The 12,156-nt window shown below is 41.2% G+C and overlaps 1 protein-coding gene across 1 annotated transcript in view; it reads left to right on the plus strand.

Annotated features, from left to right (window-relative positions):
- The window catches only part of COL9A1 (collagen type IX alpha 1 chain), an 84,928-nt gene that overhangs the window by 56,687 nt on the left and 16,085 nt on the right, over positions 1-12,156 (plus strand). Inside the window, 5 exon segments of the mRNA XM_072965487.1 lie at positions 6,900-6,953; positions 7,564-7,635; positions 8,153-8,188; positions 8,879-8,923; positions 10,438-10,470. Coding sequence (XP_072821588.1) covers positions 6,900-6,953; positions 7,564-7,635; positions 8,153-8,188; positions 8,879-8,923; positions 10,438-10,470 — 240 coding nt within the window.

A 12,156-nucleotide genomic window follows, 5' to 3' on the forward strand; every position in this document is an offset into this window, starting at 1 on the left:
CATCACACCCCTAACCTCAGGAGGACCTGTTCCTTCTGCCACCTCCCTTTATTTTAATTGCAGTGCAGTGTTGTATCGGTTTCAGGTGCACAGCAAAGTGATTCAGTTATACGTACATATATTCTTTTTTAGTCTTTTCCATTATAGGTTATTGTAAGATATTGAATACAGTTCCATGTGCTACATAGCAGGTCCTTGTCGTTTCTCTATTTTATATATAGTAGTGTGTATATGTTTATCCCTAACTCCTAATTTATTCCTCCCCTGCCCTTTCCCCTTTGGTAACCATTAGTTTGTTTTCTATGTCTGTAAATTTGCTTCTGGTTTGTAAATAAATTCACTTGTATCTTTTTTTTTTTTTAGATTCCACATATAAGTGATATCATATGATATTTGTCTTTCTTTGATTTACTTCACTTGTTATGATAATCTCCAGGTCCAGCCATGTTGCTGCAAATGACACTATTTCATTCTTTTTTATGACTGAGTAGTATTTCATCATAGTATTTCATCATATATGTATATACCACATCTTTATCCAGTCATCTGTCAATGGCCATTTAGATTCCTTCCTTGTCTTGGCTATTGTATGTAGTGTTGCTGTGAACATTGGGATGCATGTATCTTTTCAAATTAAAATTTCCTCCAGATATATACCCAAGAGTGGTTTTGGTAGATCATAGAGTAAGTCTATTTTCAGTTTTTTAGGAAATCTCTACACTGTTTTCCATAATGGCTTCACATTCCGCCAACAGTGTAGGAAGGTTCCCTTTTCTCCCCACTTTCCCTAGCATTTATCGTTTGTAGACTTTTCAATGATGGCCATTCTGACTGGTGTGAGATGATGCCTCATTATAACTTTTATTTGCATTTCTCTATTAATTAGTGATGCTGAGCATCTTTTCTTGGGTCTATTAGTCATTTGCCTCCTCCCTTTTCCAGCCTCAGATTTGACTCTTCCTTTCTCTGCCCACGTTCACCACCCTGGCTCCGATAGTTCACTGCTGCTTGATCATTGCCTTCCTAGCTCCCGTCTGCCCTCCTTGTCCCTGTGCCTCCCAGCAGGGCACTCTTGGCCTTTGGGCTGGGTAGTTCTTTTTCCTCCAGAACTCTTGCAAATGGCAGGATGTCTGGCATCTGTGACCTCCGCCCTAGAACTGCAGCCATATTCCCACAGTCCTGGTGACAGACATGAACGTCTGGGGAATGGTTGTGCTCATACCTCCGTATTGGGCTTTGCCAAGTACAGCTTCCATCATCCCTTTGCCTCCTCATTTAAACATCTTCAGTGGATTTGCACTGACAATAAAGAAGACAGAACTGTCTGTTTATCCCCTAGTTTTACTTCCCATTTCTGCCTTGCTCCGAGTTTGTGCTCAGTACTTTCTGCACTTCTCAGCCCGCCTGTTTACTCTTGCCACGCCCTGCTCTTAGATGGCTTTTGTCTCTTTCTCTGACTCAACGTCTCCCATGCCCTCCTAGGTGTAACTGAAATGTCAATTATGCAGTGAAACCATCCCTGATTACCCCCTGTCCCCCAGATAGAAGGGATCTCTTCTTATTCTGAACCTCTAACCATTTGTCCCTTTTTGCTCTGTGGTATGGAAACTGAAGGAAGACAGGGACAGTCTGATTCACATTTATGGTCCCTGCATCTCTGTCCTTGGTTCTGCTGTAAGGTCATGCTCAATAAATACTCCTCGAAATAAACTGAATGGGAGGTCCAGTGAATCCTGCTGTGCTGCCTCTGCTCGTGATAATTGACTTCTCATCTACTATAAAGTTTTCAGAGAAGTGTCATGACAGGTTATAAATATTGTAGTTCCAGAGTGGAGTTTTAATGCCAATCTGCTCCTTTCTGAAAGATACATTTGTTCTTCCATTTTACATCATTAAATTCCTTTTCATAGGTAAGTTCACACATTTTCAACTCTTCGTCACAAGTTTGATCTGTTTTTCCTGCAAATCTCAATTTGAGAAGCTGAGTAGAAGGAATGAAACCTATTTCTAAGGTGTCCTACTGAAGGGCCAAGGATAACTGAAGCACGTCTTTGAAATTAAGTGTGACCCCCTTGCCCCCACCCCACCCCACCATTATTCCATCAAATTTTGCGAACGACACAGCAAAACATATTGGCGTTTTGGGCATCTCTAGTGATTACCTGTGAGCACATATCGTTGCCATTTGGGCTGTGCTTCTGGGTTTCCTCCTCACGCTCCATGGGGTTCACACCTGGGTCTGAGTGACCCCTGGTTTAGAGCTGGCAGGTGGCTGGAGCCTCTGATTTGGTCCTACCGTGGAATGGCTCTGGTCCATTTTCCTCTTCCGGGCTTCTTAGAACTTGCCAGGGCTTTTGCTGTGTGGGTTGTGCGTGCTCTGCTCTTGTGATTTTGACTGAGATGAGTGCCATGCTGATCGGCCCCCGGTTCTCTGAAGGTTATACACCCCCGGGGTCTGGATTATCCGGGAGTTCTTGTTTCTCTTGAAGCCCCCCATCCCGACCCCGTCACCAGCAGCTTCAACTCAGAGGCCCCACCTGGCGTGCCGCTGCTGGCCTGAGCCGGCTCCCTGCCCCGCCGGGCCCTGGAGCGCGCCCCTGTCAGCGACCTGCGACACAGCTGTGATGGTTATGGTGCAAACAGACTGCGGTCTGCCTCTGTGTGAGAGGGAATATGTAACCCTACAGCAGAGAGAAATACAAACGACACAATGCTGTAACATTGGATCGCTTTTTAAAACATCTTCGTGGCAAACTTAAAAAGCATCCTTGTTGTAGGACTAATATGATCTTCCAGTGTTAATTTGAAAATGGCTTTGTAGAAGCAACAGTCTATAGAAATCATAACTGACCTGGGTTGAGCATCCTTTTTGCCAGAAAGAGGCCTTCCGTGTATAATACAGACGAAGTACAACTTCTAAAGTTGGCAAGGTGCTAAGGAAGGGTAAAAGTTCGTTCTTCAGCTGGTTAGCATGTTTGGTAATCAGGCAAATGCAATGACAATCAGACGTCACAGTGTAGAGCCCAGTGAAATCAAATTCACTTCTCTTGGTGAAATAATTATGACAACACAAGTATAATGAAGTTTATGCTTTCTGTGATATTTTAGAAATTCCGTTTATTTATTTTTTAATTTTATTTTTTATTGAAGTACAGTTGATTTACCATGTTAGTTTCAGGTGTACAGCAAAGCAATTCAGGTGTGTGTGTGTGTGTATATATATATATATATATATATGTATATATTAGATCCATTTTAAAAGGGAGACATCCACAATGAAGTTTTTGTATTTACTGAAATCAGTTTTACAAAGTAGCTCTCAGTATTTGTTTACAAAGATGGTGCCTTGGTGATCAGTGATCTTGACAGAAACTCAAGAATTGAGGACTAGAGACTTGTTTTTTGCAAGCATGATTTGTGCTTTTAAAGAGATTTGAGAGATTTGGAAGGCAAAGAACATTTAGTTAAACATTTGATTAACAAACATAATTTTGAGGGGGAGGGTATAGCTCAGTGGTAGATTGCATGCTTAGCATAGCATGCATGAGATCATGGGTTCGATCCCCAATATGTCTGTTAAATTTAAGTAAACAAACAAACAAATACACCTAATTACCTCCTCCGAAAAAGAAAAGAAAAAAATTTTTTAATCACATAATTTTGATTGATTTCTTTATTTCTTGAATAAAACCTTGGATAAACATAACAGCTAGCACGTCTGCAGTGCTTAATATGAGCTGGACATTGTTCTAAGTGCTTCATGTGACTACTTAATCCTCGAAAAAACCCATTTTACAGATGAAGAACCCGAGGCCCAGAGAGGTTGAGTTGGGAGCCTGGAGTTCCCTGCTGCACAGCAGAGCCAGACTTCAGACCTGGCCATGGGGCTCTGGGTCCATTCCTCCTCTCCACCCTCTGATGCCTCCACAAGTCAAGTCTCCCCTGTATGTTTTTTATTTGAAGTTAGCTTGGTGAATTCTAATGGCACAACACATCTTTCACAGACTTTAAATGTCAATACTTACGGAACTTTCGCAGTAAGCATTTAACAAAAGTCTAGGTGGAGCTGGTGAAGACACACAAACAGAACATCAGTTCTAACAAATCCCTGGGTCTCACCCCAGACCTGCTGAATCAGGATCTGGGCAGAGAGATGGGGTGTGGAGGGAGAGAAGGGAGTGGAGGGGTGGAAGACACCAGCGAAATATATTTCTAAAAACTCCTCAGGGGATTTCAGTGCACAGCCAGAGTTGGGAATCACAGGCAGAGGATCTGCATCTTTTTTTTAAAAAGCCTTAATTGCCTTCTTAAATAGGGATGAATTTTGCAGCTGTGTCTGAACACTTTGGAGATATACATGGTGACACAGAGCATCCAAGAGAAAAACAGAGCATTTATTATGGTCTTCACATTTTTAATGGTACAAGTTTGCCTTTTTTTTTCCTGGTTCCTTCCAATTCTCTTGTTAAAGATCAAAACTTTTGTCTGGAATTTGTAAATATTAGCCACTGGGCAGGATCGCTGTTTCCACACCAGCCTCCCTTGCCCACGTCTGAGAATATTGTTTCACCACAGATGTTGAAACATAGGAGATTTATCATTTATTTAGCACACTTGTGGTTACAGTTTATGGTGAATTGCTCCTGGCAGGACGTATTTCATTGGATGTACGTTTTTAGAGATTACTATTTACCTCTTGACTCCTCATGTTCACCTTAGTTCCAGGTGAAATTCCAGAGCTTAGAGAAAGAATATGCATGGTTTTAGAACATACAGAAATCATAAGAGGGCCATCAGAAAAATCTTGTCCTTTACTTTTCTTGTAGCTATTTGACTATTGTTGTGAAAATAAACATTACCCTTTTTCACAGCGAGATGATTTCTGTAGAAATACCCGAGTTTAGACTAGCCAAGGGTTATTGGATGGAAGTGAAATAAAAATGAAGACCCACATGCTGTCTGTGTGTGCAGTGACGGCAGAGTAAATGCCCATAATTTCATCGGTCTTTTCCCTGGTCCTGTGTGTGTGGCAATGTCGTGGCTGAAGACGTTCAGCAGGGCAGGCTGTCTAAACTGGGTTCTGAGCCATTCATAGGTGTTACCAAGGGCCTGCCAGCGGTTGGGAAAGATTTCTGAACTGAATACTAAGCGCTCATGAAAGATGGGGAAAATGAGATTCCAGCAGAGTAAATCTATGCCTTTGACTGGGAAGAAAATTAATCTCTCCCAAAGCGAATGAAAGGTTATACAATCCTTTATTTTAATTTAGCCCTTTGGTTTGTGGAAGAGAAAAAAAACTATATTAATCATCTTTATTTTGGATACGATGGCATAGTGGTTGATTTGTTTAGAAATGAATACTTGAGGTTGTGCAAAGAACTTTGCTTTCTTTTTCTGATTTGATTAATGACGTTTCCTGCCGAGGACTATTAATTGTTCTGTGGATTAAAGTCACGTTACCACAGTGACATTTAGGATTTCAGTCATGATGCAGTTCAGGAATTATTTGGAAATGCCAGCAGAGCAGATATATTGGAGAAACTCTGTCTTGAACTTTGAAGTGCTGGGTCAGATTAATGTGGTGGAACCCAATCTCTGTGGGTAGAGACAGATTGAAAAATCTATCTCCGAGGTTGGTTTCCATGTGACTGACATCCTCCCAACATCCATCCTTGTCAGGCATGGCTTCTGGCTTCTAAGCTGCTCACAAGGGTTAAGGACCGATGTTATCATCCAGGCTCATATATCAGGCAGAACATGTACATAAAAGGTTTTGAAAAGCATTCATGAGCATCTTGTTTAAATCACCTGTAAGTCATAAGATCGACTGCCATGAAATGACAGCTCATAGCGAGAGACTTATAACTTGGCAAACATTTCTTAATCCTTCAGAGCAGCTGAAACTTTGGAAGGCTTATGGGTCTTGATATTTGCTTCTATTTATAGACAAATAACTAGCATATGGGTCAGGTCAGGATAATCTTATCAGAAGCATTTACAAATATTAAGCATTAATATGAAATTGTTATGTCACTTGAAAGGAAAACAAATTCAAAAGACTACTTTTCATAGTCTTTTGAAATGAAATGAGCTTTTATCAGCCTGCATAAAAGTGTATGAAGTTCTCAGGTTAAAAAATGAAAGAGTTCATGTGTCTCCTTTACTCAAAGGGCTAGGAGTTTCCAATAAAAAACTGAAATTGGCTCAGAAAATGAAACAAAAGTGTTGCTTTTGGTATATCTTCATTGTAAATTGTACTTTCCAAAATCTATTTAACCTTTTAAGACATGTTTAGAACAAGAACGAGTAGGACAAGTCATTTTTTATTTCAGAAACTTTATGAATTTCTACTATCTGTGTCTTTTTGAAGTAGTAATTTAAAGGCAAACATCTCTGTCCTGTGTCTCTTTCTTCACTCTTTTGAGGTTCAAGATCATTTGTCAGATATTGCTTTAAAATGTACTGTAGACCTGAAATTTACTCTGTGTTTTAGACATAAATGTGGAATTCAAATTTTTAATATGTCTACATATACCTCAGGAACACGTAAGTCTAAATGAGAGTATAAAACATGTACACAAAGTAACCATGGTCTAAGTTAGATTGTGATTTGAATGCTGGAAATTCCTGATTGCCATTTCCTGTAGAGGTATGGGATGTGACTTCTGTCTAAAGGTCACCATGAACAGCCCTCGAACATTCACGGAAGGATGAACGCTGAGGAGGCTGTAGGCATTTTATATAAAGGTCTCTGCCTTCAGTCGCAGATGGGGAGAATACCTTGATGACTTTTATACTGAAGCAAAATCCTAGGTAGAATGCAATTTTACTGACGTAGTGATTACACATGTGCATTTTGGTAGACTGTCTGCTTGACCACCGTGTTTGTGTTTTCCCAGGGCAGTCGAGGTGAAGTCGGGCCAGTCGGACCCCCAGGACCACCAGGTAAACTGGTAAGTCATAGTTCTAGTCTCCAGCAGCTTACTTGCTTCCTATAAAATGCAATAAATTAACTAAAAATAATCCAGGAGAGAAGAACAAGTTACAGCGGGTGATTTAATCACCCTTACTTGATTCCTCTTCCTGGGTGAGTGTGTGAGAAGGTAAATGTGAGATTTCCTGTTAAGTCTAGGAGACCCCTGGAGGGCATTTCAATCTGCATGGCTGGTAGCATTTATTTTAAAACTGGGGGAGATGTGGAGGGCTCCGTGTGGCCTCTGGTTGCTCTTGGAATTGGAGAGGACTGTGCGTGAATGCTGCCTTGTTCTCAAGCAGGCTTGTTTACACAGGGAGCGGGGCTGTCCCCGTCGCAGGGACTCAACTGAAAGAGCCCACAGTTGGGAAGGCGCATAAAGCATAGAATTGAAGACCTCAGAGGTGGGGTGGAGGGAGAGGGGACGGGCTCTCTTCTCCTGAGAATGTGGCAGATTTGAGGAGCAGGATTAAACCAAGCACAGCACATTTATTTCAGACAGGAGTCAACACACCCGAGGCTGTGTCTGGCTTGTGTGTTTCCTGTGTTGCAGTAACTGTGCTTCTGGGGACTCTGTGTTTGTCTTTCAGGGTTCTTTCGGTAGCCCTGGCCTCCCCGGCATGCCCGGCCCCCCTGGACTTCCAGGAATGAAAGGTGACAGGGTAAGCTCTCAAGCCGTCCAGAAAGTTCCTCGTTTGGAAGGCTGATTTCTGCTGTGTTGAGAAACAAAGCTTGCTTTGGGCCCAGTGGAGAATTTCTAGAAATTATCATAGAGAACTATCCAGAAAGATGTCTTAAAGTACCGAGAGTGAAGGTTAAGAAGCCAAAAATCTACTAATACAATAATTTCTTAGAAGGGAAAAAATAAAAGCCAAGTAAAGTGAAAATTCTAGCTGTAGTCACACCTCCTATCTAGTTGTAAATTTACATTCCTACTCGCCACATTTTACATGGATGTGATCAGTGATCGCTTCACGTGGCCAGTGACTTTTTGGACAGTCGTCTGTTTCTCCAGGTCATCCCTGACACTTGCTAGGTGGTGAGAAGACGGGACATTTCTCTTCTGACACATTATCCACACTTGTTCTTACCCATCAGCCCAAAAGGAGAGCTGGTTCACTTGAAATTAGATAGTTAAAAATCTCAAAATACTTAAGTGTTGTGTTGTATTCCTTGCAGGGTGTTGTTGGTGAACCTGGTCCAAAGGGTGAACAGGTAGGCTCCATTGTCGGAAGAGTGTGAAATGCAAGGTTTAATGTGCGTTAATGAGTTTCACCAGCAGGGGGCATTGGCCAATTTGTGGGTGTGAGTAAACCGGTGGAGGCTGGCAGTTTCTCTGAACGTGCTTTGTGAGTGACGCCCAGGGTTTAATTTGGTCTATAGCTTGATCTACTATTTTTACAAGCTGGACCTAATGAAGGCTTTGCCTTCAAGACTACACACTGTCTGCCTTTGAAAAGAGTGGTCCTCTCTCTCTTGTTCACTAAATTGGTTTACTCCAGGCTGATCATGCCCTCCTGAGCCATATCATAATTTATTTTTCTTTACCCAAGACCTTAGCAAATAAACTATGCAGATGAATTAGAGGTAGCCCTTCCTCTGTTTTTTTCTTTCTGCTGTCAGAGCCCTTTTTAAGCCTTCCCTAATTACAAAATTGCTAGATACAGTCAATAATCCTTAACGTTAGCAGAAACTCAGCCTCACCTCCTGCTTTTCTCTGGGCTGTTTTCTGGTTGGGACCAGCCCCTGACAGCTAGCTTGGAAAGCCACTGAGAGCACTGTGTATTTCTGCATGATCTAGGGGGCGCCGTGGGGACTTAGGAATGCTTAGCAATATCGGCTGGTTAAGATTGAGCCAAGGGACTAAGAATTGTAAACAATGTGACATTTAATCTTACTTTTTAGGGTCCCTCTGGGGAAGAAGGTGAAGCAGGAGAAAGGGGTGAACTCGTAAGACCTTTTTTTCTGGTTATTGATGGAGACTTACTGATTTTGACTCTATTAGAAACATATACATTTTCTTTTTGCTGACACTGCTATCTTTGCTGGCTTCTTTAAAGGCTAAGGTGTTGCTTATATAACTGACAAATGACCCCCTAGAATTGTAGCCAGGATCAAGTAAAGCCGTGGGAAACACCCTCAGATCAATAGACCTAGCCTGAAGCGTTTGGAGGACAAAGTGTTCCCTTTCAAGGGCAAATTTTCAGTGACTTTCCATCTAGACATTCAGGGTGATTCTTACATGACTGTAGAAAGTCTATGAACAGTGCTTATCATGGAAACAAAAGGAAAGTTTTGTTATAGTTGGGAAATTGCGGCTCACAAGTGTGACCCTGGTGGCCATTCTCTTGAGTCTAAAACTCTCCAAAGAAGAGACTTCCACCCCCAGAGGAGGCTGCAGCTGCATCTCCAGGAAGGCAGTGACAATGAGAGCAAGTTACCACTGCCGCCCGCACTGCTAGGTCTGTGGACTCAGCTGTCTGGTTTTGACACAATCTAATGTGACCTAATGTGGAAACTTATGCTGGGTCCTTTGGGGTGGGGAGGTGACAGAGTTCTCATAAAATCATTTCAGAAAGCTCTTAGTACAGGAGAAAATTCTGGTAATGTTGTTTGATTCAGATTTTTAGGATTTAGGGTTACTATAAATGTAATATCTGAATTAGGCTGAGCTTCCTAACTATTAAGTCAATGACAAAAGGATTATTCTAATTTTATTTTCTATTAAAACTGTTCATTTTATAAGCTAAGAGGATTTCTAAAATTTTTTTGAGGGCAAGGTAATTATGTTTATTTGTCTATTTATTTATTTAATTTTTTTAATGGGGGTACTGGGGATTGAACCCAGGACCTCGTGCATGCTAAGCATGTGCTCTACCACTGAGCTAGACCTCCCCACTAAGAGGATGTTTTACATCATTCTTTTTTGTAGTGGAAATGTGCTGATATGCTAAAGCAAGCTAATTTATACCTAAAACCAGTGGTGGGAGATATTCAAGGTTGTTTTTTAGGCATAAAAGCATGTATATTTATTCAGATAGATTTTTGGGGACAAGTTTGAAAATATTGTTAGGGTTTCAAAAATGAGGTCACCTTGTTTAAATATCTATTGTGTTATTTATAGCAGCATGATGGTTTAATATCTTTTGACTTAGACATTTAATTCTCGACACCTAGCGTTTTAGATGAGGATAGAGTTTGGAGAGCGCCTATTGAACCCTGTTATTTAACAGACAAGGTCACCCAAGGCTGGGAGGTTGCAAAGCTCACACACGATCATAACGTTAAGCAGCAGAGCTAGGACCAGAATCCAGATTTTGAATCTAATGTTTTTCTGCGGGGCCAGGGTTCTTCTGTTTGTTGGTGTTCTGTAGACTTCAGCAGCACAGTCCCTCTGAAATGTTTTTAGTGAACTGTCAGATGTGAATACAATGTTCTAATATAATTGTGTTTTACTGATTTAGGGAGATATAGGATTACCTGGCCCAAAGGGATCTGTAAGTATAATAATCATGATATAAAAATAAAAATATCAATAAAACTGTAGAAAATGCAATGTTCTGCTTTATGAAATCATTCTGTAAAATTCAGTTCTAAAAGGACTTACCTTTAAGGAAATTAATGTCTAAATTTATTCTTTAAGTAATGGATTAGTCCAAAGGGGGAAAAAAAAACCTTACAACAGTGTAAATGGGACTAAATTTTGACCTAACCATGCTAAAGGAAGTTTTTTTTTCCTAAATAGCTCACTGAGTACGTCGTAATTTCTTCCATAATGGGTCACTTTTACAAGAACTGAACTGTGCTTAGCAGTGAAGAGAGGGGAACTGAATTTCCTTGTCAGTGGTATCCTTGCAAATATTTCAGTAATTTTCTTAATCTCCTCTGTATTCTAGTTGCCGAAGTCAGTCACAGGCACGATGCTTAAGAAAATACAGATAATTATTAGAGGTAGAAAATGATCATCTCATTCAATTGATCACTTTACAGAAACTCAGCTGATGTCCCTAGAGAGGAGATGAATTCAGAATTAGAGAATCAATCAATAGCAGACCTCAGATGATTTACTAAAAGTTGTGCAAATTTATTAGTAAGAAATTTAGGATAATATAAATAGAAAGGATGAAGCTGAGACTTCAGTCTTAAGTGTCACTACAACCAGGATCCATTAATTTCCAAGTCCTTACTATTTCCAGAATCCACCCCCCCGGCCCCCCAGCCAAAGCCTCTCTGTCCCTTCCCAACACGTTATCCTCACGGCAGCCAGTGTCATCTAGATAAAAAAGGGCAAAACCCACAGTCTGTCCCTCCTCTGCTTAAAACCCTTGAAGAATAACATTTCATAGAGTAAAATCAGATCCTTAGCAAAGTGCATACAAAGGCTTCAGCGAAGCGTTCCCTACCTCACCAGTCATCTCTGACCTCTGTGGAACTTTATCTGTTTGCAGCTCAACTAAATGCTTTTTCATGCCTTGTGCTGTTCTCCCAGCCTGGAGCACTCTTCCTCTTTCCTTAAAATAGTGCCTCCTACTTAAGCGCTTAACACCATCCTCAGCCCAACTTTCTCTGGAAGGACCTGCCCAGGCTGGGTCCCAGTGCCCTGCCTGGGCTGATCACACAGCACTGAGATGGAAATGATCACATTGTGTCACTTCAGCTGCTTACATGCTACTTCTGAATGCCCTGTGACAGTCTCGGGCTTCAGGTAACACCTCTGTGCCTAAGAATCTGACAGCAATGGCTGAGGACTGAGAACAATGTAAAGAATAAACCTTGGTAGAATTTGGGAATGGAAATCCTTCTTTACTGTCTAGAAATAATCACTGATGTCCAATGGTGATAATTCAAGTTATAAGACAATAAAAGTGGGTGAACAATGCAGATGTCAAATGAGTTCATTCCATTTAAATTTGGATATAATACTAGGAGTTAGCTCTTGATTTATCACCAACCCTTCCTACCCCTGTCTTTTCTGACACTACCCGAGTAACACCAATGAAACTGAAGTACAGCCCCAGAATCAGGGGAAACAGCTACTAAGAGAAAGACTTCCCCTTTCCTCAGTGACTTCAGCACAGACAAACCCGGTAAGTGGGCGAGGTCTGGTCCCTGGTTTCTGTTTCAGCAGCCCACTCCTCAACTGAGAAATTCTTTCCCAAAGACCCGGGACGCTTATGATGTCC

The sequence above is a fragment of the Vicugna pacos genome, chromosome 8 (assembly GCF_048564905.1).
Source record: "Vicugna pacos chromosome 8, VicPac4, whole genome shotgun sequence".
NCBI lineage: Eukaryota > Metazoa > Chordata > Mammalia > Artiodactyla > Camelidae > Vicugna > Vicugna pacos.